Raw genomic sequence first — 27,972 nt, 5'->3', positions numbered from 1 at the left:
CAGTACATTGAGATAAAACAAAAATAAATATTAAACAAAAAAAAAAAAAAAAAAAGTAAAAAAGATTAAAAAAAAAACCTGGATGCCTGAATAAGTCTATATTGTAAAAGCAGCCGTCAATAGTATTGCGTTTGTCAAGCTATTGATGGTGAACACTAGGGTCCGGTCCACAAGCAGCTGCTTCATGTAATTACACTGAGAAGTCACCACGGCCAGCTATACCTTTTCATATGGATAGAAGGTAATTTGCGTCGATCCACCACCCAGATCCAGCATTCCAGCCAACTTTGCTGAAGGATTTGTTAAACTTCCTATTTACAGAAGACACAAAACACAACACATGAGACAAGCAAACTATATGTTATGTGCCATTGTGGAATCACAAGGCTGCAGTCCTCCCGTCAGACACTTATGTGTCCTAAACATAATGGGAATTCGCTCTTCTATATAAACTCCATGCAGAACTAAAAATGCCAGTAAATACAAGCATCATGTAACCCGTCCTCAGACCCCGAGCAGGGCTGTGTCCAGACCGAGCTGACCATTCTAGAGATCCTCTTTACACTACTGATAATTGTCCCCCCGCTAGAAGACTGAATACACAAGTCCACCATTCTGAAATACTGTGGCAGAAGTGTTAAGGCCACTTCACACATAACGAGATCGCTAACGACATCATTGCTACGGCACAGTTTCTGTGACGAAACAACAACTTCACCAGCGATCTCGTTATGTTTGCTTCGTACCATGATCCGGCCCCTGCTGTGAGATTGTTGCTGAATGTCCTGGGCCATTTTTGGCTCGTTGGAGTCCTGCTGGGCAGGATGGATCTGTATGTTTGACACCTACCAATGATCTCGTTAACGACCTAGATGAGAACTTAAAGTATGACATGTAGGCGTGTAGTTGCGTCAGCTTTTCCGCGCCCCCTCTGCACTGATTGGTTGGCGCTGAGAACAATAAGCAAACACTCGGGAACGAAGGAGGGATGAATCCAGGTGCAGATGCAGCTTCGATCCGAAAAGCAAGCAAGAAACCGGGAACAAAGTACGAATGAATCCGGGTGGAGTCGCAAGTTCTATCCTCAAAGCAAGGCTCAAAAAGGGACAAAGGATGAAGAGATACAAAGTTGTCTTCTAGGCCGGCCGCCTAATCAGAACGCAGTATTGGCCACCAATCGGAGTGGAGGGGTGTGGAAAAGGCGACACATATGCACGCTTACATGGCTCACAGCGTCAAACACTATGCCCCTATTCGAGGTCAGAATCGTTACATAGCTGCTGTGTGTCAGGGTCCCAACGACCAACGAGATCGTTATACAGGTCGCTGCATCGTTATTAAAGTCGTTGGGAAAATGACTGTGTGACATCTCACCAACGATCTCACCAACAACTTACCAACGATCCGGAAACTGTGATGTAGTAACGATCTCGTTATGTGTGACTGGACCATAGGGCTGTGTGCACACAGTGCGTTTTTATCATTTTTTTATGCGTTTTTGAGTGCAGTTTTGTCACAATACTGGCAGGCATGTCAATGAGAATCGTGAACTGTGTGCACACGTTAATTATTGTCTTCTTGCAGATTTGGTAAAGAAAATAATCTGCAGCCTGTCAATTCTTTCAGCGATTTTGCCTGCATTTTTTACCCATTGAATACAATTGAAAAACGCATAAAAAAAGCCCATTTTTGATGCCTTTTTCCCGCCAAGAAATGCAGAAATATCTGCAACCAAAGACTCAACGTGTGGACACAGCCTTACCGATCTCATAAGTCTGACACTTTACTATAGCCAGATACTCCAATGGAAAGTGAAATCATAAATGAAGGGAATTTTGTTTACTTACCGTAAATTCCTTTTCTTCTAGCTCCAATTGGGAGACCCAGACAGTGGGTGTATAGCTACTGCCTCTGGAGGCCGCACAAAGAACTACACTTAAAAGTGTAAGGCCCCTCCCCTTCTGGCTATACACCCTCCCGTAGGAGTACGGATTCCTCAGTTTTAGTACCAAAGCAAGAAGGAGGAAAGCCAATAACAGTTTCAAAAACAAATTCAATCCGATAACTAGATCGGAGAACTTAAGAAACAACGTGAACAACATGTGCACCCGAAAAAACGAAACCCTAAAAACAGATAGGGCGGGTGCTGGGTCTCCCAATTGGAGCTAGAAGAAAAGGAATTTACGGTAAGTAAACAAAATTCCCTTCTTCTTTTTCGCTCCTAATTGGGAGACCCAGACAGTGGGACGTCCAAAAGCAGTCCCTGGGTGGGTAAAAAGATACCACATGAACGGGCTGTCATACAGCCTCTTCCTACAGGTGGGCCACCGCCGCCTGAAGGACCCGTCTACCTAGGCTGGCGTCTGCCGAAGCGTAGGTATGCACTTGATAGTGTTTGGTAAACGTGTGCAGACTCGACCAGGTAGCCGCCTGGCACACTTGCTGAGCCGTAGCCTGATGCCTCAACGCCCAGGACGCACCAACGGCTCTGGTAGAATGGGCCTTCAGTCCAGAGGGAATCTGAAGCCCAGCAGAACGGTATGTGTGAAGAATTGGTTCCTTGATCCACCGCGCCAGGGTGGATTTGGAAGCTTGCGATCCCTTATGCTGACCAGCGACTAGGACAAAGAGCGCATCCGAACGGCGTAGAGGCGCCGTGCGAGAAATGTAAATCCTGAGTGCTCTCACCAGGTCCAACAGATGTAAACCCTTTTCAAATTGGTGAACTGGATGCGGACACAAAGATGGCAAAGTGATATCCTGATTGAGATGAAAGGAAGAAACCACCTTGGGAGAAAACTCTGGAATTGGACGCAGTACTACCTTGTCTTGGTGAAACACCAGGAAGGGAGATTTGCAAGATAACGCCGCCAGCTCGGACACTCTTCGAAGAGATGTGACCGCTACAAGAAAAACTACCTTTTGTGAAAGCCGAGAAAGGGGAACCTCTTTCAAAGGCTCGAAAGGCGGCTTTTGAAGAGCAAGGAGAACCTTGTTCAGATCCCAGGGTTCCAATGGCCGTCTGTAAGGAGGAACGATATGACAAACTCCTTGGAGAAACGTGCGTACTTTAGAAAGCTGTGCCAAGCGCTTCTGAAAGAATACGGATAACGCGGAGACTTGACCCTTAAGCGAGCTAAGGGACAAACCTTTTTCCAACCCAGACTGCAGGAAGGAAAGAAAAATTGGCAATGCAAATGGCCAGGGAGAAAACCCTTGAGCCAAGCACCACGCTAAGAATATCTTCCACGTCCTGTGATAGATCTTAGCTGAGGATGGTTTTCTAGCCTGTCTCATTGTGGCAACAACTCCCTGAGATAAACCTGAGGCCGCTAGGATCCAGGACTCAATGGCCACACAGTCAGGTTCAGGGCCGCAGAATTCAGATGGAAAAACGGCCCTCGAGACAGCAGATCTGGACGGTCTGGTAGTGCCCACGGTTGGCCTACCGTGAGATGCCACAGATCCGGGTACCACGACCTTCTTGGCCAATTTGGAGCGACGAGTATGGCTCGCTGGCAGTCGGACTTGATTTTCCGGAGAACTCTGGGTAACAATGCTAGAGGTGGGAACACATAGGGGAGTCGGAATTGCGACCAATCCTGAACCAAGGCGTCTGCCGCCAGCGCTCGGTGATCGTGAGACCGTGCCATGAAAACTGGGACCTTGTTGTTGTGCCGTGACGCCATCAGATCGACGTCCGGCGACCCCCAGCGGCAACAGATCTGTTGAAACACGTCCGGGTGAAGGGACCATTCTCCTGCGTCCATGCCCTGGCGACTGAGAAAGTCTGCTTCCCAGTTTTCCACGCCTGGGATGTGAACTGCAGATATGGTGGACGCTCTGCTTTCCACCCACGTCAAAATCCGCTGGACTTCTTGAAAAGCTTGGCGACTGCGTGTTCCCCCTTGGTGGTTGATGTACGCCACCGCCGTGGAATTGTCCGACTGAATCCGAATCTGCTTGCCTTCCAGCCATTGTTGGAAGGCTCGCAGGGCAAGATAGATTGCTCTGATTTCCAGAACATTGATCTGCAAGGTGGACTCTTCCTGAGTCCACGTCCCCTGAGCCCTGTGGTGCAGAAACACCGCTCCCCACCCTGATAGGCTCGCATCTGTCGTGACCACTGCCCAGGACGGGGGAAGGAACGACTTTCCCTGTGACAATGAGTTGGGGAGAAGCCACCAACGTAGAGAGTCCTTGGCAGTCTGAGAGAGGGAGACAGTCCTGTCGAGGGACGTCGATTTCCCATCCCATTGGCGCAGAATGTCCCATTGGAGAGGGCGCAGATGAAACTGCGCGAACGGGACTGCCTCCATTGCTGCTACCATCTTTCCTAGGAAATGCATGAGGCGCCTCAGTGAGTGCGACTGGCTCTGAAGGAGAGATTGCACTCCAGTCCGTAGCGAGCACTGCTTGTCCAGTGGAAGCCTCACTATCGCTGATAGAGTATGAAACTCCATGCCAAGATAAGTCAGAGATTGGGTCGGGGTTAGATGAGACTTTGGAAAGTTGATAATCCACCCGAAAGTCTGGAGAGTGTCTAGCGCCACCTTCAGACTGTGTTGGCATGCTTCTTGAGAGGATGCCTTTATAAGCAGGTCGTCTAGATACGGGATGACCGAGTGACCCTGCGAGTGCAGAACAGCTACTACTGCTGCCATGACTTTGGTGAAGACCCGGGGGGCTGTTGCCAGACCGAAGGGTAACGCTACGAACTGTAGGTGCTCGTCGTGTATGACGAAACGTAGGAAACGCTGATGCTCTGGTGCAATCGGCACGTGGAGATACGCATCTTTGATGTCTATTGATGCTAGAAAATCTCCCTGAGACATTGAGGCTATGACGGAGCGTAGGGATTCCATCCGGAACCTCCTGACTTTTACGTGTCTGTTGAGCAACTTCAGATCCAGGACGGGACGATACGATCCGTCCTTTTTTGGGACCACAAACAGATTGGAGTAAAAACCGTGACCCTGTTCCTGAAGAGGGACGGAGGTCACCACTCCTTCCGCCTTTAGAGCGGCCACCGCCTGCAACAGAGCATCGGCTCGGTCTGGTGGTGGAGAAGTTCGGAAGAAACGAGTTGGCGGACGAGAACTGAACTCTATCCTGTACCCGTGAGATAGAATATCTCTCACCCAACGGTCCTTGACGCTTGCTAGCCAAATGTCGCCAAAGTGGGACAGCCTCCCACCGACCGCGGGTGTGGGCATCGGAGACCGCAAGTCAGGAGGACGTCGTTTTGGCAACGGTTCCTCCGGCTGGTCTTTTTGGGCGTGACTGAGACCTCCAAGAATTTGAACGTCTCTGGTCCTTTTGAGTCTTTTTTGACGAGGCGAATTGGGACCTGCCCTGTCCTCGAAAGGACCGATAACCAGACTGACCCCTCCTCTGTTGGGGCTTGTTTTGTCTGTGTTGCGGTAAGGAAGAGTCCTTACCCTTGGAGTGTTTGATGATTTCATCCAAACGCTCTCCAAACAATCGGTCACGAGAAAAAGGCAAATTGGTTAAGCACTTCTTGGAATGAGAATCTGCTTTCCAATGTCTCAACCACAGAGCCCTACGCAAAACAACTGAGTTGGCTGACGCCACTGCCGTGCGGCTTGTAGCGTCCAGAACAGCATTAATTGCGTACGACGCGAATGCCGCCATTTGCGAGGTCAATGGTGCTACCTGCGGGGCAAATGCACGTGTGACTGAGTCGACTCGCGCAAGCCCGGCCGTGATAGCTTGGAGTGCCCATACGGCCGCAAAAGAAGGCGCTAATGACGCTCCAATCGCTTCATAGATGGATTTCAGCCAGAGCTCCATCTGCCTGTCAGTGGCATCTTTAAGTGCCGCTCCATCTTCAACAGCAACCAAGGATCTAGCTGCAAGCCTGGAAATTGGAGGATCCACTTTTGGACACTGGGTCCAACCCTTGACCACTTCAGAGGGAAAAGGGTAGCGTGTATCTTTAAGTCGTTTAGGAAAACGCCTTTCAGGATAAGCGTGGGGTTTCTGGATTGCGTCTCTGAAGTCAGCGTGGTCCAGAAAAGTGCTTAATGTACGCTTAGGGTATCTGAAATGGATTCTCTCGTGCTGCGAAGCTGACTCCTCTACAGGAGGAGCTGGTGGGGAAATATTCAACATCTTATTGATGTTAAATATAAGATCATTAACTATGGCGTCACCATCTGGTGTATCTAGATTGAGAGCGGTCCCAGGATCAGAATCCTGATCAGTTACGTCCGCCTCATCACCCATAGATTCATCCCGCTGGGATCCAGACCATTGAGATGAATGTGAAGGCCCGTCATAACGAGCCCGCTTAGGCTGCCCGGGGCCATCGTCCGAGTCAGAGTCTTCACCCTGAGGTGTAGATGCCCGTCCCGGAGCTAGGAGCTGAGGGGGACCAGGGGGCAATACATGCACAGTGTCCGTGGTCTGAAGTACAGGCCTAGCTCGCAATGTGTCAAGAATTTGTGACATAGTGAGAGACATTCTGTCAGCAAAAGCTGCAAACTCAGTTCCTGTCACCTGGACAGCATTCACAGGTGGTACACCCTGGGACACGTCCAGCAGAGGTCCCGACTGTGCAAGCGCCGCAGGGCCGAGCACTGCACACAATGGGGGTCCGTGGAGCCTGCCGGTAGAAAAGTCCCACATGCGGTGCAGGAAGCATATAATGTCTGTGCCTTGGCACCCTTGCGTTTTACGGGCGACATGCTGCTGGCTCTCTGCATGTGAGAGAGTCTATAGCCAAAGGGCGACCAGCGCTATGTAATACCAAGTATTTGTAGCAACAAAATACTAAGAATACTACGAGCACAAGAGGGGGTGAGCCCCGAGGGCTGCTTACCGCCCGCTGAACAGCGGGTAAGAGGCTGCAGAATGCCTTGTCTGGGTCTCCCCGGCTCCCCTCTGCAGCTCAGCGTGTCAGCAAGAATGGCTGCCGGCTTATGTGGAGAGGGGCGGTCCGTGGGAGTTCCCAAACAAAAGTGCGGGAACAGTGTCCCCTCTGTGCTGACTGTGAGGGCTGGAGTATGTAAAAACGACTCCAGCCCTCAGCGCTGATGCACTGGCCAGCGTCCCGCCCCTCTCCTGACTGGCAGGTCTGGGGGCGGGAACGAACGAAAGCAGGCCGCAAAAGCCGGGGACTCGAGTTATCAGCGCGGCCGCCGTAAAAGCGCGGGCCGCGCTGAAGTCCCCGGCGCACTACAAGTGCCAGCCGCGCCGCTGTTCCAGCGGCCGGCGCGACCGAGTCCTAGACGTGGGCAGCGTCCCGCCCCTCTCCTGACTGGCAGGTCTGGGGGCGGGAACGAACGGAAGCAGGCCGCAAAAGCCGGGGACTGTAGTTATCAGCGCGGCCGCCGTAAAAGCGCAGGCCGCGCTGAAGTCCCCGGCGCACTACAAGTGCCAGCCGTGCCGCAGTCCCAGCGGCCGGCGCGGCCGATTCCCATAAGTGTGCCTGCTTCAGCTAAGCTGAATGAGGCCATGGCACAGGCGCCGCAGCGCTGATGTCCCCCGGCGCACTACAACACCCAGCATGCTGCGGTGTGAGCGCCAAATGCACGGGGACACAGAGTACCTTAAGGAAGCAGGGCCATGTCCCTGATGTACTCCGCTCCATCCAGCATCTTCTCCAGGGGCTGTAGATGGAGCACGGTCTCAGTGCCTGGAGACCGGTAAATCCCACTTCACCCAGAGCCCTGTAAAAAGGGATGGGGAAGGAATCAGCATGTGGGCTCCTGCCGCCGTACCCGCAATGGGTACCTCAACCTTACAAACACCTCCGACATAAGTGGGGTGAGAAGGGAGCATGCTGGGAGTCTGTATAGACCCTCTTTTCTTCCATCCGACATAGTCAGCAGCTGCTGCTGACTAAAAACAATGGAGCTATGCGTGCGTGTCTGACCTCCTTGCGCACAAAGCTAAAACTGAGGAATCCGTACTCCTACGGGAGGGTGTATAGCCAGAAGGGGAGGGGCCTTACACTTTTAAGTGTAGTTCTTTGTGCGGCCTCCAGAGGCAGTAGCTATACACCCACTGTCTGGGTCTCCCAATTAGGAGCGAAAAAGAAAACATAGTAGACATTACACAGCTGTGAAGAAATTAAAGTGTTCTTAACCCTTTCACGACCGGCCGATTTTTCGCTTTCCGTTTTTTTTTTTCGCCATTCTTTTTCTGAGAGACGTAACTTTTTTATTTTTCAGTCAATATGGTCATGTGAGGGCTCATTTTTTGCGGAACGAGCTGTACTTTTAAATGAAACCATCAGTTTTACCATATTGTGTACTAGAAAATGGCAAAAAAATTCCAAATGCTGAAAAATTGCAAAAAAAGTGCGATAGCACTATGGTTTTTGAGATATTTTATTCGCTGTGTTCACTATATGGTAAAACTGATGTGTGGGTGTGATGCCTCAGGTCAGTGCGAGTTCGTAGACACCAAACATGTATAGGTTTACTTTTATAAAAGGGGTTAAAAAAAAATCGGAAGTTTGTCCGAAAAAAGTGGCACACGTTTTACGCCATATTCCGTGACCCGTAGCGTTCTCATTTTTCGGGATCTTAGGCTCAATGACGGCTTATTTTTTGCGTCTCGAGCTGACGTTTTTAACGGTACCATTTTTGCGCAGATGCTACGTTTTGATCGCCTCTTATTGCATTTTGCGCAAAAGTTGTGGCGACAAAAAAACGTCGTTTTGGCGTTTGGAATTTTTTTGCCACTACGCCGTTTACTGATCAGATTAATTGATTTTATATTTTGATAGATCGGGCGTTTCTGAACGCGGCGATACCAAATGTGTGTATATTTTTTATTTTTTTAACCCTTTAATTTTCATTGGGGCGAATGGGGGGTGATTTGAACTTTTAGGTTTTTTTGTTTTTTTTTAATTTTTTAAAACTTATTTTTTTACTTTTTTTTTTTTTTATTTTACTAGTCCCCCTAGGGGGCTATTGCGATCAGCATTCCGATCGCTCTGCAGTATCTGCTGATCACAGCTGGAAGGCTGTAAACAGCAGATACGCTGTCTCTCTCTTTTGCTGTGCCCCGGGCACAGCGAAAGTGAAACCAATTCATGTGTAGTACAGGAGTCATCACATGACCCTGTACTACCATGACAACTATCGGGAGTCACGTGATCGCGTCACGTGACTTCCGGTTTCGGCGGTAAGTAAAACTTTACCGCGATTGCGCTTATAATGGCGCTGTCATGTATTGACAGCGCCATATAAGGGGTTAATCGGCACGAGCAGATAACGATTCTGCTCGTGCCTAGCAGGCACACATCTCAGCTGTGAAAATCAGCTGAGATGTGTGCCGATCGCGGCATGCTGCCGCCGGAGGACCGCGGGCAGTAAGATTATGTCATTTAGGACGTAATTTTACGGCCCGCGGTCGTTAAGGGGTTAAAGGGAATCTGTCAGCAGGTTTTTACTACCTCATCTGAGAGTAGCATGATATAGGGACAGAGATCCTGAATTAAACCTGTATCACTTAGATTACTGGGTGCAGCCGTTCTGACATAATCTGCATTTTTAGGTTTAGTCATGTAGCTGAGCCCAGGTAGCTGTCCTGCCCAATCCAGGCTTTCAATAGAGATTGTACATTGACAGTGACATGTCGATCACAGCATGGGGCATATTGGACTTCTCTGCAACTGATTTTCTAGTACTGTAATGATAAGTATCCTGCTGCTTAAACAAACATTGCAAATAAACAAAAAAAACTGGACTATGACAAACAGGCATGCCTGAGCTTTCTGTATTAACCCTTTCAGCATGCTGGCTTCTGCCTACATAGCAAAAAGCTGCTGACAGATTCCCTTTAATGAAGAGCAATCCATATCTCTTGTCAAGTCTAGAGTGTACCTCACCTCAAAAAATATATCTACATATTATATATATTAATAATAGTAAGGGAAAAAAAAAAAAAAAAAAAGTTTCTTCTCCATGGCAGTGTAGGGAAGTTAATGTTAGTGCCATGTTTCAAACAGCTTGGATCTGATCGCTGGAGGGTCCAGGAGGGGGACACTATGGAGCCAATTCATTAGGTCTAGCGTTGTAGGATGCGTCAAATGTATTATAAAGCGCATCCCACTTAATGAATTTAGAACGTCTTAGCGGTGTGCGCCTCAACAGAAATGCTACTATTTCTTAGAAAGATCTTTTTGACACTATGCTGATCACAAAGAGACTGATTCATCAGTGTTTACGCCAGATTTCTGTTGTAATTTTTTTTGTACTTTTCAATGTAAAATTGTGCCAAAACTTAGCGACTTTGGGCATTTTCATGCCAGTCCTGGCTAGCTTCACCAAAAGGAACAGAGCTAGGATGGCACGTGAAAGCTCCCGGCCACCAAATCCATCAAAACTTATGACATGATTTACAGGCTAGAAATATTAGCATTGGTAGTAGCAAAAGGGATTTTCCAAAGCAGAATGCGCAGGGTCAAATGTGCAGAGCCAATATTGATCAGCAGAACCAAATTCAGAACTTCTTATCCAGAAAATAGGTTTCTGTGTAACGGAGGGTCCAGGTCTCAGAACGGGCGACCGTGCAGACAGGAGCGGACAAGATGTTCGGGACACACTGCTCTCTATTTCTGTTGGGCAAGACGTCTATTACTAAGTGTCTATTTAAGGCGATTCCAGCACCGTCCTCAGATTACAGAATCCCTTTTACTTTTGGGATCTATCTTAATGCATGTGCTTATTCAATAAGGTCTTTAATAAAACATCTCACTTACCTGTTAGGAAATTAACAGTGATCCAAGCAAAGATTCCTGGAAAATAAAACACACTTTATAAATAACAGGATTCTGAATAGTCAGTTTTTAGGAAGATTAAAAGGGAAGGTGTTGCGCTTTTTATTTTTCTATTAATAATAGGGATTATGAAATCAAGTATTTTTAATACAAAATTAAAATCACTGTTTATTTAGTTTTTATTTAATTCTACTTTTACTGAAGCACTGGGGGCTGCCATGCTGGATTTGGTGTTTGTAATGACAGTTACCTCCTTTATGGCAGCCCCCAGGGCATAGTGGACAGTGGTCGGATTCCAACCCCATTTAGTAACAGAGAAGGCGTCTGCTGTGATATGGACGTTCCCCCTGGACTATCCAGATCAGAGCAGAGGGAGGAGATCAGCGCAATCTTTGTGGAGCACACAGCTTATGCTATGTGCTGTACTTTCCCCCTGTCACCCGCCAGAATGGATGGGGTGAGTACCGACGCCAGGCAAGGGTGATTGCACCGTTACAGACCTGGCGTGCTGCTCCCCACTCTGCCACGCACCCCTCCCCCACTCTGCCGTTTAGCCCACGTCCCGCTCCGCCACTTACAACACCGCTGCTCACTTCCCCCCTCCCCGCGTGCGCTCACCTTCGGGCCTCCGTCCGCTGCTGTTACTGTGATCGCTGCTGTTACTGTGATCGCTGACGTGACAGGCTGCCGGGGGCGCAGGTCTGAGGTGAGTGCATGCAGCTGGAAGCGGTGATCTACAGCCTGAGCGGCACTGCACTACGGATCACCCCTCCTCACCGCATGTCACCTCGGACCTCTGATCCTGGCCGGCAGCACAGTACATGGGGGCATGGGATACAGTGAGGCATAGGGAGACAGCCAGCAGCGGGGAGGCACAGGGAGGGAGACAGCCAGCAGCGGGGAGGCACAGGGAGGGAGACAGCCAGCAGCGGGGAGGCACAGGGAGGGAGACAGCCAGCAGCAGGGCATAGGGAGGGATACAGCCAGCAGCGGGGCATAGGGAGGGATACAGCCAGCAGTGGGGCATAGGGATACAGTGGAGCACTACGCAGCTGTCCTCTGTGACACTTTTGCTGCTTTCACACTTCTGTTAATTTGCCTCAGTTACAATCCGTGGCTTTTGTAAACAACTGAATAGTGCAACTGATTAAGCTGTTTCCCCATAGACTTGCATTACTGACGGATTGTGACTGATAACCTTGCGTTGCATCTGCTGAGCAACTGATCAGTCGTGGAATGACTGAGCGGCCAGCGGAAGCAACTGACACTAACGTTTTTTGGAGCGTTAAAAAACGCAATGTGCTGGATTCCATCGGCGTCAGTCGTTGGTTATAATGGAAGCTTATGGGGCAGAATCCGTCAAATGACGGATTCCTGTGATGGATTCGTCTTTTACCAACTGAGCATGCTCAGATGTGTGAATTCCTTTCTGGTAAAATCTCTCTCTCTGCCTCTGGGATTCTAATCATTCTCTCTCCCCATGTGTCAGCCTGCACTGCACCTCTGGCATTATAGTCACCTTCTCTCTCTTTTCCTGTGTTAGGCTATGTGCGCACGTTGCGTACAGTTCACTGCAGAAATTTCTGCAGCGATCTGAAGAGCACACGTGCGCTTCTAATCGCTGCAGAAAATGTCCGTAGAGAAAAAAAAAAAAGCCGATTCCATACGCTCTGCCTGCAGCTCCTGCCATAGACAGAGCAGGAGCTGCCGGCAAAGCGCACGGAAGAAGTGACAGGTCACTTCTTAGAACGCAGCGCTTCGGGCAGCAGCCAAAACGCTGCGCTTTAAGACGCCACGTGCGCACGGCCCCTGCACAATGTCCATAGATTGTGCAGGGGACGCAGGACGCATGCAGTTACGCTGCGCTACAAAGCGCAGCGTAACTGCATGTATTTACGCAACGTGCGCACATAGCCTCAGTCTGTACTGCGCCTCTGGAATTCTATTAATTCTCTCTCTCTTTCTTGCTTTCTTTCTATCCCCATGTGTCAGTGAGCACTATGTGGATTTCTATCTGCTTGTGTCAGTCTGCACTGCGCCTCTGGGATTAGGTCCAGTGCCCAACGCTGTGTAGTTTTGACACATTTTTTCAGAAATCTGCATGTCCATTGTGAAGCCAGCAAAGTCTTTGAGAATTCAGAAGTGCTGTGCCCACGTTAAGTATTTTTTCCCTTGCGTATTTGGTGCAGAAAAAAAGAAATCTGCACCAAATACGCAAGGGAAAAATACTCAACGTGGGCACACCACTTCTGATTTCTCATAGACTTTGCTGGCTTCACAATGGACATGCAGATTTTGCTGCAGATTTCTGTAAATCTGCGTTAAAATCCGCAGTGTGGGCACAGGGCCTTATAGTCACCTTCTCTCTCCCTGTGTCAGTCTGCACTTCTCTTCTGGAATTCTATTCATTCTCTCGCTCCCTGTGTCAGTCTGCACTTCTCTTCTGGAATTCTATTCATTCTCTCGCTCCCTGTGTCAGTCTGCACTTCTCTTCTGGAATTCTATTCATTCTCTCGCTCCCTGTGTCAGTCTGATCTGCACTTCTGGAATTCTATTCTCTCTCTCTCTCTTTCCTTGTGTCAGTCTGCGCTGCACCTCTCAGATTCTCTCTCTCTCTCCCCTCCCCCCAAATAAGCTTTCACAGAGGAGAGAAAAAAAAAAACAACAAAAAACAACTAATGAGTTTTTTTCCCCAGGATCAGTCACATCAGTTAGACCACAGACCACAACGCATCAGTCACAAATCTGATTACAACTGTTGGAAAAAAACTGTAGTGTGAAAGCAGCCCAAAGGCCGCTTACACGCTACGACATTGCTCAAGCGTTCTCGTTGGGGTCACGGAATTTGTGACGCACATCCGGCCGCTTTAGCGATGTCGTTGCGTGTGACACCTATGAGAGATTTTGCATTGTCGCAAAAACGTGCAAAATCGCTAATTGGTGACATGCCCCCCCTATTCCCAATTATCATTGCTGCTACGTGTACGATGTAGTTCGTTGTTCCTGCGGCAGCACACATCGCTATGTGCGACACTGCAGGAACAAGGAACCTCACCTTACCTGCGGCCGCCGGCAATGCGGAAGGAAGGAGGTGGGCGGGATGTTACGTCCCGCTCATCTCCGCCCCCCTGCTTCTATTGGGCGCCTGCTTAGTGACGTCGCTGTGACGCCGAACGAACCGCCCCCTTAGAAAGGAGGCGGTTCGCCAGTCACAGCGACGTCGCTAGGCAGGTAAGTAGTGCGACGGGTCTGAGCGATGTTGTGCGCCACAGGCAGCGATTTGCCCGTGTTGCACAACTGATGGGGGCGGGTACGCACGCTAGCGATATCGGTAGCGATATCACAGCGTGAAAAGCGGTCTTTAGGCTAATTCCACATTGCGTTTTTACTTATGTTCAGTGGTCCCATCAGGGCATCTGTCTGAACCGCCCCTCCTCTACCCTGCAAAACGTGTTTCGGAAGCATGCGCAGACAGGACCATTGATTATAATGGAGCAGACTGCGTTAGCATGTGCTCTGTCTTGCACCATTTTTGGGCATATATGTTTTCTGCAGGCGGACACCCGAATGTAGTCGACTACATACATCAGTTATCGAAAAAAAGGAAAAAAAAAAAAAATTGATGACACCTTCCCTTTAATTCATGATTTTTAAATGTCTGTTCATAAGTGCATCACACATACGACCCTGCTCACCTTCATCTGTACCATCCATAATAGAGACACTTTCCTTTCCAACAAGGAACGGAGAGGACTGAAAAATGGTTTTCACCTAAATTATAAGGAAAGAAGAACTTAATCTCATATTTTATAAGACGTCTCACTATACACTAAAATTTACTACCTGGTTCCATGTAATTGTTGCCAGGATGGACATACACTGTATGGCCAATAGTATGTAGATACCTGAATGATATAGTTTTGGGCTCCATTCTGTGACCTTCCTTGTTCTGGGAAGGGTTAGCAGAACATTCTCTAGAGCTTCTGTGAGAATGTCTACTCATTATATAACACACACACACACACACACACACACACACACACACGAATTTGTGAATGTAAATTCCCCTGCAGCTCACATGACAAACTAGGTGTTTGTGAAGGGGCACGAGGGGCACAGGCATGCTTGAACTGGAAAGGATCTTCTCCCTAAAAGTGTTCCCCCAGATTTGGAAGCATGCAATTATGTGCAATGTGTGTGAATACTGTTTCATTAACTTTAAAGGGGTTAAAAACAGATCTGGCCAAAAAGTATTGCGAATCCTCACAGAGCGCCTGGATACTCTAGCAGCGAGACCAAGCACTCATATGATTGACCACAAGTGTGTATGTATATAGTATATTTGTGAGTCATATGAAGCCGCCGACGCCAGAGATTCCTGTGATTATCAAAGGGAACCTGTCAGGTGCAATATGCACCCAGAACCACAAGTAGTCCTGGGTGCATATTGCTAATCCCTGCCTAACTGTCCCTGTATACACTAGCATAGATAAAGAGATCTTTAGAAAAAGTATTTCTAAAGATCCTTTATGATATGCTAATGAGCGCAGGGACTAGTCGCAATGGCGTTTTCCCCCCAACTAGTCCCCCCTCTTAGCATGTTGGCACACCCACAGGGGCATGCTAACATGCTATTCAATGCCCTTTGCCCAGCGTTATCAGTGGTGACTCATGTACATGTGTCCGTTGTCACGGCTTCGGAACACCGGGTTTATGGTCAGCGCACATGATCAGCAGTCACCGCACTTCCGGTCATGCGCAATAGACTGCTCTGAAGCTGGGACGCATACAACCGGCTTCATAGTGCGCATGACGGAAAGTGCTGGGACTTCTGATCATGTGCACTGACCCTAAACCCGGCGTTCTGAAGCCGTAACAATGGACAGATACGTGAGTCACCACTAATAACGCTGGGCAATGGGCACTGAATAACATATTAGCACACCCCTGTGGGCGTACTAACATGCTAAGAGTGTGGACTAGTCGGAGGACAACGCCCTTGCGACTAGTCCCCGCGCTCATTAGCATATCATAAAGGATCTTTAGAAATACTTTTTCTAAAGATTTCCTTTATCTATGCTACTAGATGCTGGGACGGTTAGTCAGGGATTAGCAGTATGCACTCAGGACTGCTCTTGGTTCTGGGTGTATATTGCACCTGACAGGTTCCCTTTAAGATCCTGCAGTCACATAGAGTGACATCAGAATTTCAGAATTTAATGACAAACCTGGATGTGTGTAAATTGAAATTACAGTTAGGTCCAGAAATATTTGGACAGTGACACAAGTTTTGTTATTTTAGCTGTTTACAAAAACATGTTCAGAAATACAATTATATATATAATATGGGCTGAAAGTGCACACTCCCAGCTGCAATATGAGAGTTTTCACATCCAAATCGGAGAAAGGGTTTAGGAATCATAGCTCTGTAATGCATAGCCTCCTCTTTTTCAAGGGACCAAAAGTAATTGGACAAGGGACTCTAAGGGCTGCAATTAACTCTGAAGGCGTCTCCCTCGTTAACCTGTAATCAATGAAGTAGTTAAAAGGTCTGGGGTTAATTACAGGTGTGTGGTTTTGCATTTGGAAGCTGTTGCTGTGACCAGACAACATGCGGTCTAAAGAACTCTCAATTGAGGTGAAGCAGAACATCCTGAGGCTGAAAAAAAAAGAAAAAATCCATCAGAGAGATAGCAGACATGCTTGGAGTAGCAAAATCAACAGTCGGGTACATTCTGAGAAAAAAGGAATTGACTGGTGAGCTTGGGAACTCAAAAAGGCCTGGGCGTCCACGGATGACAACAGTGGTGGATGATCGCCGCATACTTTCTTAGGTGAAGAAGAACCCGTTCACAACATCAACTGAAGTCCAGAACACTCTCAGTGAAGTAGGTGTATCTGTCTCTAAGTCAACAGTAAAGAGAAGACTCCATGAAAGTAAATACAAAGGGTTCACATCTAGATGCAAACCATTCATCAATTCCAAAAATAGACAGGCCAGAGTTAAATTTGCTGAAAAACACCTCATGAAGCCAGCTCAGTTCTGGAAAAGTATTCTATGGATAGATGAGACAAAGATCAACCTGTACCAGAATGATGGGAAGAAAAAAGTTTGGAGAAGAAAGGGAACGGCACATGATCCAAGGCACACCACATCCTCTGTAAAACATGGTGGAGGCAACGTGATGGCATGGGCATGCATGGCTTTCAATGGCACTGGGTCACTTGTGTTTATTGATGACATAACAGCAGACAAGAGTAGCCGGATGAATTCTGAAGTGTACCGATGGACAATGACCCCAAGCATACAGCCAAAGCTACCCAGGAGTTCATGAGGAGTGCAAAAAAGTGGAACATTCTGCAATGGCCAAGTCAATCACCAGATCTTAACCCAATTGAGCATGCATTTCACTTGCTCAAATCCAGACTTAAGACGGAAAGACCCACAAACAAGCAAGACCTGAAGGCTGCGACTGTAAAGGCCTGGCAAAGCATTAAGAAGGAGGAAACCCAGCGTTTGGTGATGTCCATGGGTTCCAGACTTAAGGCAGTGATTGCCTCCAAAGGATTCGCAACAAAATATTGAAAATAAAAAATTTTTTTTGGGTTTGGTTTATTTGTCCAATTACTTTTGACCTCCTAAAATGTGGAGTGTTTGTAAAGAAATGTGTACAATTCCTACAATTTCTATCAGATATTTTTGTTCAAACCTTCAAATTAAACGTTACAATCTGCACTTGAATTCTGTTGTAGAGGTTTCATTTCAAATCCAATGTGGTGGCATGCAGAGCCCAACTCGCGAAAATTGTGTCACTGTCCAAATATTTCTGGACCTAACTGTATACAGTTAGCACCACAACAAACTGAATAGCGCTGTGCTGTTCAGCTCCATTCAATGTCTACATCCGGCCACTGCTGGAGAGATTAACAGCTGTTGGGGGGCCGAACCCCACGCATCTAATAAATGACCTTTCCTAGGTATAGGTCATCGGTATTATGCTTGAACAATGCTGCCCCCTCCCCCATAATGTAAATGTCAAGCACAGGGCAGGTTGGGCATAAAATCACTAAGCTGTTACTTTGACCCACACTTTTACCAAGGTTTGTTAATGGAGATGACAAGGCTGAGATACATTTTATGTAGTTATTTGTCACAGGGGGGCTGAAAGGCTTGAATTTATTACTATAGGAGAGGGTTCACATACTTTTGGCCATGTAGTGTGAGTGTTTGCAGTAATTTAAGACAGGAATCGAAATAAGATTCCGCTAATATTGTTGGAGCCCATCGTCTTCGTCACCGACTACAATAACGGCATTCATCACCATGTGATTGTTAATTGTTCAGAAGATACAAATGGGATCTGTGCTAGAACAATTCATTCTACAGAGGAAGCCACACAAAGACATTGTTGTAGTGCCCTCTGCCCCGGCCAACCGAGAGGGAGGATGAAGAAGGGGCTCTCCTCATCACAAAGAGCAGTAAAGTGGCTCAGGCATGGACGTTACCGTGTCCAGTAGTTTCTGTGCTTTCTCTTCTGGTAAAAGACGTAATCCAGCTGTAGCTTTCAGCACAAGTGGAGTAGATCTTCTGAGGTGTTCAGGGATTTCTTCCATTGCAATATCCAGCAGCTCTTTTATTCCAGCAACGCACTGAAAACATAAGAGACAATGGTAATGGTTGTATGTTCTTCATCACATATGAAAAGGTAGCATGGCCTTCACAATACTCTGACATCTCTGTTATATCCTCTGCCCCTGCTGTACATCTTCATTCAGATTTTTAAAATGGGACATTGGCGTTTGCCATAATCAACACGTTATGGTGGAGGATCAGCTTCCAGGTCCTCACCAAACTGAGAATTAAGCAGTGCTGCAGACCCTTAAAGGGAATCTGTCAGCAGGCATTTGCTACCTCCTTTGAGAAAAGTAAAATGTAGGCAAAGAGATTCTGAACCTAACGACGTATCACTTAGATTACTGGATACAGCCATTCTGACACAGTGAAAGATTTTATTTTTTGTGTGTGCGCTGGCTACACCAGGCTTTCAGTGCACATTTCCATAGGCAGAAGCAGCTAATCACGGGGGGCGGAGTCAAACGAGAGCTCATGTGCTGCTGAGACCCACTAATGATAAAAGCCAAGAGGCTTAAACTAACATTGCAGGTAAGCAAAAGTACTCGAGCATGGTAGAGCTTGTTCATCACTGTTCTTTAAAAAAAAAAAAAAAAAAACGAACCAAAAGCACACAGTTAGCAAGAGATTTCCATAAATCCTATCCACTTTGCTAGAGCTGTAGGATTCTGCTTATTTTGCACAACAAAAGTATACAGAATGGAAAACTCACCAAGGACTCATCATTGGAACTTAACCTGTTTTTTCCCCCCCAGAAGATGGGACTTCATCAACAAAAGGGCAAAACTGTGATGAGTACTTTGTTGTATCTGTACTAGAGCACCATCATTCTGAAGATCACGGTTGTCTCACAAGTAAGATGCCTAGCAAAGTGGGACATTCTATTCTAGCAATAGATCATCACTTTATGGATTGAAATATTAAAAAAACAAAACAAAACAAAAAAAAACAAAAACAAAACTTTGTTGCTATGATATACACAAACAAGATTGTATAAGAAGCCTTCACAAGTCTGTAATACAGTCCCTGTGACTGAGTCATTTGTAGAAATCCCACATATTACCTCTGCAAACAAGTTATGTTCCAGGACACGGATAGAAAGTAATGGTTCAGCACCAAATCCCATGACATTAGCAAACGCTTTGCAGCAATTACTAAGACAATGAGTAGTCTAATATTTGTTTTGGCGGCTGCCAGCCACAGGGAAGTCACATACATGTCTCAACACCAGAAACACATCCCAAGAAATCAGAACACCCTCTCCTGTAATGAAGCAGATACCAGGTTTCTTCCTTAACCAGAAATTAATTTGCATACCTTCAAATTAGACATTTCATTAAAAGCACGGACATCGTTCTCATTAAAGTGCTTAATAAAGTCATCAAACCGGAAATTAATTGGTTAGGTACACCGATGGGTCAGGACACATGGTGCGCCCAATGCCCTAGCCTTTCGGTACAAGATATTAAACTCTACAAATAATATTAACAGTATTCTCTCATATGTTACCGATAAATCCAAGGCTTTATAATAGTTCATAGAACTTATCTCACACCAACGAGACTCAGCTAGACCCTTTATTTGGGTGGCAAATATCAGACCCTACAGCTGATACTTTATTTATCAATGTTCTCATGTCCAAGAGGTATTGAAAATAGTTTCCCAGTTTCTTAACAATACTTTAAATTCAGCCAACAGCAGAATGGCCCCTTCTTAACATATTAGCCTAATTAAAGGGGTATTCCCATCTCCAAGATCCTATTCCAATCTGTAGTAAGTGTAATAATAATATTCACAAATACCTCCAATTAGTAATGTAGTATAGTTCTCCTGATTCACTATGTCATTATCTTATTACCAATATGTTATTATGCTTATTTCATGTGCAGGGCATTGCAGGTCCTTAGGTATCAATGATTATAACTAGAGTTGAGTGAGTACCTAACTATTCGTACTCGCTATACTCATAACGAGTACTGTCTAATACTCACCTATTCATTCCGAATAACATGTGCAATGAAAGTCAATGGGGAAAACCTCGCAATGTAATGAGTAACCTGAATGCTGTACTATTAGTGCGAGTAGTGAATAGTGCGGAATTCGGGTTACTCATTACATTGTGAGTTTTCCCCATTGACTTGCATTGCACACACTATTTGGAATGAATATGAGAGTATTAGACAGTACTCGTTATGAGTATAGTGAGTATGAATAGTTGGGTACTCACTCAACTCTAGTTACAACCGCGCAGTTAGGCTAAGTTCACACTTCCGTTGTTTTGTATCAGTCACAATCCGTAGCCTTGAGGAATTACGGTATCCTGCAAAATATTTTGCAGGAATCCAGTTTTTCCCCATAGGCTTCTATTAGTGACGGATTGCGACTGATGATGCTGAGTTGCATCCGCTGCGTCGCGGTCAGTCGTTTTTTTAACTGACCGCCGGGCGGGAGCAACGCAGCATGTAACGTTTTTTGAGCAGCGCGATCCGTAGGATTTCACTGCGCATGCGCTCTCTGGGTCCCCGCCCCCGTAACCAGGATATACATCGGGTAACCAAGCAATGCGCTTTGGTTAGTTACCCGATATTTACAGTGGTTACGGGTGCAGGGAGCCCACGCTGAGCTGGTATCCAAGATAAATATCGGGTAACCAAGCAAAAAGTGCTTTGCTTATACCCGATATTTACCCTGGATACAGTGTGCAAGGAGGCCGACACTTCACCACTCGGCTCCGCCCCCTCCCGCACTCCGCATGTGTACACTCAGACACACACTCACACTCAGACACACGCTCACTTGTCCCCAGGCCCTGCAGTCCCCGCGGCACTGACGTCCTCAGCTCCACGGCCCCGCTCGGCTCCGCCCCCTCGCGCTCCGCATGTACACACGCATGTAGACACACACACTCACCTGTCCCCAGCCATGCAGACCGCGGCACTGACGTCCTCAGCTCCGCCCCCTGAACTCCGCCCCCCGCACACAACGGAGTCCGACAAAGAAATTCTTTTCTTTGTCACCGTTGTCATCCGTTGTACAACGCATCAGTCACATGCGTCAAGCAACGTATGTGACTGATGCAAAACAACGGAAATGTGAACTTAGCCTTAGTTGCTCATGGTCATAACCATGGATACTTAAGCTCCTTCAATGCCCTGAACATGAAGAAAGACATAGTGAATCAAGAGAACTAGACTACAGTTCTAATTGGCGATATTTGCTAATTTTATTATTACTACTACTACTACTACTACTACATTTACTACATATTGAGATAAAAGCTTCCAGATGGGAATAACGCAATAAATAATTGTGCTACACACAAAATCATTCTACAATGCTGGACGCAGAATGCACACCACTCACTTTCCATTATTAAAGGTTACATTTCTTATTTAAAATGGATTGGACAGATGCTTACTAGGGAAAAGAGAAAAAAAAAAGCAAAGCTTTACTAAAGGCTACTTTACACACTGCGATATCGGTCCCGATATCGCTAGTGTGCGTACCCGCCCCCATCTGTTGCGCGACACGGGCATATCGCTGCCCGTGCCGCACAACATCGCCCAGAGCCGTCACACATACTTACCTGTCCGGCGACGTCGCTGTGACCGGCGAACCGCCTCCTTTCTAAGGGGGCGGTCCGTGCGGCGTCACAGCGACGTCACTGAACCGCCGCCCAATCGCAGCGGAGGGGCGGAGATGAGCGGGACGTAACATCCCGCCCACCTCCTTCCTTCCGCATAGCGGCCGGGAGGCAGGTAGGGAGACGTTCCTCGCTCCTGCGGCGTCACACGCAGCGATGTGTGATGCCGCAGGAACGAGGAACAACCTCGTTACTGCTGAAGTAACGATAATTGGGAATGGACCCCCGTGTCGCCGATTAGCGATTTTTCACTGTTTTGCAACGATGCAAAATCGCTAATCGATGTCACACGCAACGGCATCGCTAATGCGGCCGGATATGCGTCACGAATTCCGTGACCCCAACGACTCCGCATTAGCGATGTCGTAGCGTGTAAAGCCCGCTTTAGTGTATGGAGAAAATCCATAATCAAGTTACCATTAAGGAAGAGACCAGTTAACATTCAGGTTTTCCATTTACTATTTGGAGCATGGAGAACAACTGTCCACTCCTATTCCATTGACCTAAAATATTAGCTCATATCGTCTGAATTATCTCCTAAAATATAAATATATTTCAGGTGGAATCATCTTTAACAAACACTATAAGATGCGGGACAGAAATGGGAGGGAAGTTAATGGGGAAGGGAAGGATTGAATATGGTTTGTGTTATACAATATGAAAATAAGGAGATTATGGTATTAGCTGTTTGTACCATAATTATGATTTATCTGTATTCATTTGTTGATATTTCTTGAGCTAATAAAATTTGAATTTACAAACATTTCGAGAGATGGAAAGAAGACGGGCGGCTGAAAATCTTCACGTCGGGAGGCTTCACATTTATTTAACTTGTTCTTAAAAGGGAACCTGGCACCAGATTTGTCCCCTATAAGCTGCGGCCACCACCAGTGAGCCTCATATACAGCCTTCTATAATACTGTATATAAGAGCCCAGACTGTATGATGTAAAAACAGCTTTTATTATACTCAGCTAGGGGACGGTCTAGTCTGATGGGCGTTGCTGGTCTTGATCCAGCGCCTCCTCTCTTCTTGCAATCGCTGTCCTCCTTCTTGCTTCGAGAGGATGACACGTCCTACATCATTCACACAGTGTTCTCCATTGTGCTCCTGTGTATGCACACTTTTCTCTGCCCTGCTGCAGGAACAGCAAAGTACTGGAAAGCGCAGGTGCAGGAAAAGGTCAAAGAGCATACGCGCATGCGCACTACAATACTTTGCTCTGCGTTCAGCAGGGAAGAGAGAAGTGCACATACGCAGGTCTGTGTGGATGACGTAGGACGCGCCATAAACACAAAGCAGGGAAAGAGGCGTTCACAAGAGAGGAGGCGCTGGATCAAGATCAGCGACAACCATTGGACCAGATCGCCCTGAAGGAGAGTATAATAAAAGGTTATTTTAAGGGCTTCATGGTGGTCTATATGGGAAAAACCTGGTGACAGCTTCCCTTTAAATTACACTTACTTTCGATTTTAGCAAAAAACATCCAAACAATGAAGAACCCTGAGCAGCGTCCTTACCTTTTCTGGCTCGTCGGCGTATTCAGAGAGGCCTGGCTTTATAGCCTTAAAAATTTCATGTTCTAGATGAGGTGCGCCTGCGCAAGACATAAAATAAACCAGAAAATCCCAGTTAGGGAATAACCTCTAATGAATGCATCTGCTCAGCCAACGACGCGAGGGACACAGCCACACATCACATGATGAATGACTGCAGCTACGAGAACAGGATTAATGTGATAACTATTCATTTTATGGCACAACATGCAAATAAGAATAGTACAGGGTATCTGGCTGATTATTATTTCCCGGATATTCTTAATACTGTTCATTAGCTAATAAAGAAAAACAAGAAGAAACTCTTCAACTATTCTAGCTCGAAGGAGCCAAAGACAACGATATCATCAGGGGCCCGAGACCGTCTGAGCTCTCACAATGCACTGCTCTGTTTAAACACAGAATCCAGAAGGTAAGTGCAAAAAAATAAACAGGAAAAACAAGTCGCCTACAATCAGAGGGTTTAAACTTTATTTTTATACAATGTAATAAAGCAGGTCAGTTTGACCTATGTTGTCAAAATCTGAGACTTTGGACATAGTCCAGTTTACAAAAAACAGTGTATGACACTAAGGGGGTCCCATGACCAGGGAAAATTCACCACATTTTGCTCTTATTTTATTCCCAATGCTCTGTGGCGTATACAGATTTTTATTGTTTAATCCCCCATACAGTTTCAGAGATATGGACCTTTTTATTTAGTGCTAATCATCATTAGGGTCTTTACCAAGAGGGTGTGGATCAATGAGGAACAAGGCAGAGCAGCCTAAAGATGCACCCCTAGAGCAGAGCTAGGCAACATTTGGCCATCGGGCCACACCTGGCCCTCTAGCTGATCCAGTTTGGCCATCGGACCGAGACAGCTGAAGGGCTGAAATCAGTGTTCCATGGGCCGAGAGAGCTGAGGGGCTGGAATCAGTGGCCTGCAAGCAGAGACAGCCAAAGAACTGAAATCAGTGGCCCGCAGACAGAGACAGCCGAAGGGATGAAATCAGAAAGTGAGGGGAGAAGGCAGGGTGCGGCCTGCGGGCCACGGATTTCAGCCGTTTACCTGCCTCGACCCATGGGCCACTGATTTCATCCCTACGGCTGTCTCTGCCCGCGGACCACTGATTTCAGTTCTTTGGCTGTCTCTGCCCGCGGACCACTAATTTCAGTTCTTTGGCTGTCTCTGCCCGCGGACCACTGATTTCAGTTCTTTGGCTGTCTCTGCCCGCGGACCACTGATTTCAGTTCTTTGGTTGTCTCTGCCCGCGGACCACTGATTTCAGTTCTTTGGTTGTCTCTGCCCGCGGACCACTGATTTCAGTTCTTTGGTTGTCTCTGCCCGCGGACCACTGCTTTCAGTTCTTTTGCTGTCTTTTCCCGCGGGCAGAGAAAGCCAAAGAACTGAAATCAGTGGCCTGCGGACAGAGACAGCCGTAGGCATTAAATCAGTGGCCCGCGGGCAGAGACAGCCGTAGGGATGAAATCAATGGCCCGCGGGCAGAGGCAGCTAAAGGGATGAAATCAATGGCCCGCGGACAGAGGCAGCTAAAGGGATGAAATCAGAGGTCCGCAGACCGCACCCTGCCCTCCCCCCAAACTTCCTGATGTCACCGCTATCTGCATCTTCGGGATGTGAGTTAAAGGGAGCAGGGGGTATAGAATACGCACAAAAACTTGTCACTATTGGTCTGATGACAGATCTTTATAAGAAATTTGTCACCAGGTTTTTGATACTCCATCTACGAGCACCGTGATATAGGGACACAGACCCGGATTCCAGTGATAAGTCACCTATTGGGCTGCTGTGCAGATTTGATAAATCCCTGTTGCATTTTCTGATCTACCAGTTCAGTGAATGTGGAGCCCTGTCCTGTAAAACCCCACTCTCACCACTGATTGGCAGTTTTCTGCCTATGCACAGCATAAACAAAGCTGCCAATCAGTAGTGGAGGGGGGATAATAAAGAGCTCATGGATCAGAAGGACTACATGGCAGCAGGTTTACTAGGTCTCTAGTGATAATCTTCTGGTAATAAAACCATTTTTGGTTTTATTTAAACTGCAGTAATCAGCCCAATAAGTGACACATTGTTGGAATCAGGGTCTCTGTCTTTATATTATGCTGGTCTCACATTAGGTGGGAAAAACATGGTGACAGATTCTCTTTAATAATGCAACGAAATCCAAGTATAAAGTGGAAACACGATTTACATGTGCTCGAGGATAAATCCTGATCTGTTGTACAATAACTTTCTCTTACATGTGCATGTCCTGTGATTCAGCGTGTACTAATGCACGTGTGTTCGGCTTTCAGAATTTGCTTTTATGGCATTTAGTCAAATGTGAAGAATGAATGATGATTTCGCAGTCAGGACTTGAAATTCTGGCTGACCTGCATATCATGAGTAATTTTACTGCAATGCATTACACAAGGGACGACATCATTACTTTCAATACGTCTGACAGTTTGGTTACTATGGATACACTTCCTAATTAACACTTCCTGTATTTTTTTCGGTGGGTGGGGGTTGTCAGACAGCGCCCCCCAGTACTCAGCACCCCACTTACCAGAGGATGTTTGGCTGAACTTGTAAACGTGCACTCGCGTGCCTGTGCTCCCAGCGTCAAACATGATGCCATAGAAGATCTCATTCTGAGCAGAGACCCTCCCGCTCCCATAGGCACTCTTCAGGTTAGGCACAGATTTCTCGGTTTGTGTACTTGGGGTCCATCGGAGGTAGCTGATATAGAGAGTGATGCATAAAGCCACAAACAGGAGGAAAGGGAGTTTTGGGATTCTCATGGTCGTCGTTTCAGAACTGCAAAACAGAACATTTTCAGAATCAATGACACTGGCGGCTCAAAGAGACCTGGACATTAACACAAGACCAAAGAAGAAATGTCAGAAATAAGGTGAAAGCAGAGAAGATGGAGAATACAGCCAGCGAAGATCTATTCACTCGTCCTATTCTACCGGCCATCACAGTGACAGGGAGGCCCACCTTCTACCTGAGGGCTGCTCTTGATTAGTGGCCTGGGTTGTGTCATGGCACCCAACGGGCCAACAAACAGGAGAGCCATCAGCAGGTGGTACACCGAGCGGCAGCCACAAACCTCTGCCATGGGCCAGGAATGGGACGCAAGAACAAGTTTATACCCCCCGTAAGTGAAAAGCGTTCCAACATTAGCTCCTTGTGTTAACCCTTTACACTCTCAACAATCAATCAGCAGTAAATGTCAGATGGAGATACGAGATGGGAAACAAGAGGGCAATTCTGGAGCTAGGCATGATCACAGGAAAAAGAATCAAATATTATTTTAAAGGGATTGTCTGGTACTTTAACACTGATGACCTGCCCTTATGATGGGTGATTAATGTCTGATCGGTGGAGCTGCGACTCCCGGCTCACCAGCTAATCTCGGTGCCGCAGCCAGAACTACCCAGCACCGCTTCATCTGTGGATAGTGGCCGCGTCCAGGTCGTACACATGCGCCCCCTACTGATTAGGATAGGCGGCAGATATGCAATACTAGGCTGTGATACTATACAGTTGGCAGAGCTGTGCCCAGTAGCTCAGGCGATGGCACCGGGAAGAGCGGATTGGTGGGTATGGTGGGAGGCACAGCTCCACCAATCCGACATTGATGACCCATCCTAAGAGAAGGTCATCAATGTTAAAGCCCCAGACAACCCCTTTAAGCAGACAATTATCAGAACCTGACGATTTCAGCAGGACTGGGAGTTGGGTCGACTCTCCTGAGGTGACAATCAAATATTAGGGGAAGGAAAGTTCATGTTACCACAGCACGAATTTCTAGGAATCCTCGGGTATGGTCCGACATTGTCCACTATGTAATATAGGGTACGATGTGACGATCAGCAGGATTTGGCTGGATTGGTCGGTGTGTTCTCCGCTCCAGCACACTGATGGGGAGGTCTCAGGGGGCACTGAGACCCCATCCAGCATTTACCATTCACAGAATCGGATCTAGGACCCTGACGGCAGATTCCTGATATTCCCACTCTACAGTAAGGGCCGTGTCCGGTGTCGCTGGACAACAACGAGCGTCCCGTCACAACAACGAGCGCCCCGTCGCAACAACGAGCGCCCCGTCGCAACAACGAGCGCCCCGTCGCAACAACGAGCGCCCCGTCGCAACAACGAGCGCCCCGTCGCAACAACGAGCGCCCCATCAACTATGACACCTGCCTGTCTTCACAACAATCACAGATCGTAACCGAGGCAACAACATGAAACACTTTGAAGATCAATCAGTGTAAGATAAATATAGAAGACTCGTCACCTCCAGCACAGCGAACCTGGGGCAGCACTACAGGGAAAAGGCACAAAACAGCGGCCAGGATTATAGGATTTCCACTGCCAGAAAGGTGACAG

The 27,972-nt window shown here is 47.2% G+C and overlaps 1 protein-coding gene across 1 annotated transcript in view; it reads right to left on the bottom strand.

The window, feature by feature from the left end:
- Positions 1 to 27,972, bottom strand: part of ENTPD6 (ectonucleoside triphosphate diphosphohydrolase 6) — an 82,817-nt gene that overhangs the window by 54,607 nt on the left and 238 nt on the right. Inside the window, exons 2-7 of the mRNA XM_075339419.1 lie at positions 26,144 to 26,394; positions 23,553 to 23,629; positions 18,263 to 18,406; positions 14,452 to 14,527; positions 10,739 to 10,774; positions 223 to 311 (exon numbers count right to left, since the gene is read on the bottom strand). Coding sequence (XP_075195534.1) covers positions 223 to 311; positions 10,739 to 10,774; positions 14,452 to 14,527; positions 18,263 to 18,406; positions 23,553 to 23,629; positions 26,144 to 26,394 — 673 coding nt within the window. The remainder of the gene's footprint in view (positions 1 to 222; positions 312 to 10,738; positions 10,775 to 14,451; positions 14,528 to 18,262; positions 18,407 to 23,552; positions 23,630 to 26,143; positions 26,395 to 27,972) is intronic.

This window comes from Anomaloglossus baeobatrachus, chromosome 3, assembly GCF_048569485.1.
Source record: "Anomaloglossus baeobatrachus isolate aAnoBae1 chromosome 3, aAnoBae1.hap1, whole genome shotgun sequence".
NCBI classification, from domain to species: domain Eukaryota; kingdom Metazoa; phylum Chordata; class Amphibia; order Anura; family Aromobatidae; genus Anomaloglossus; species Anomaloglossus baeobatrachus.
This window is presented reverse-complemented; position numbering and strand designations above follow the sequence as displayed.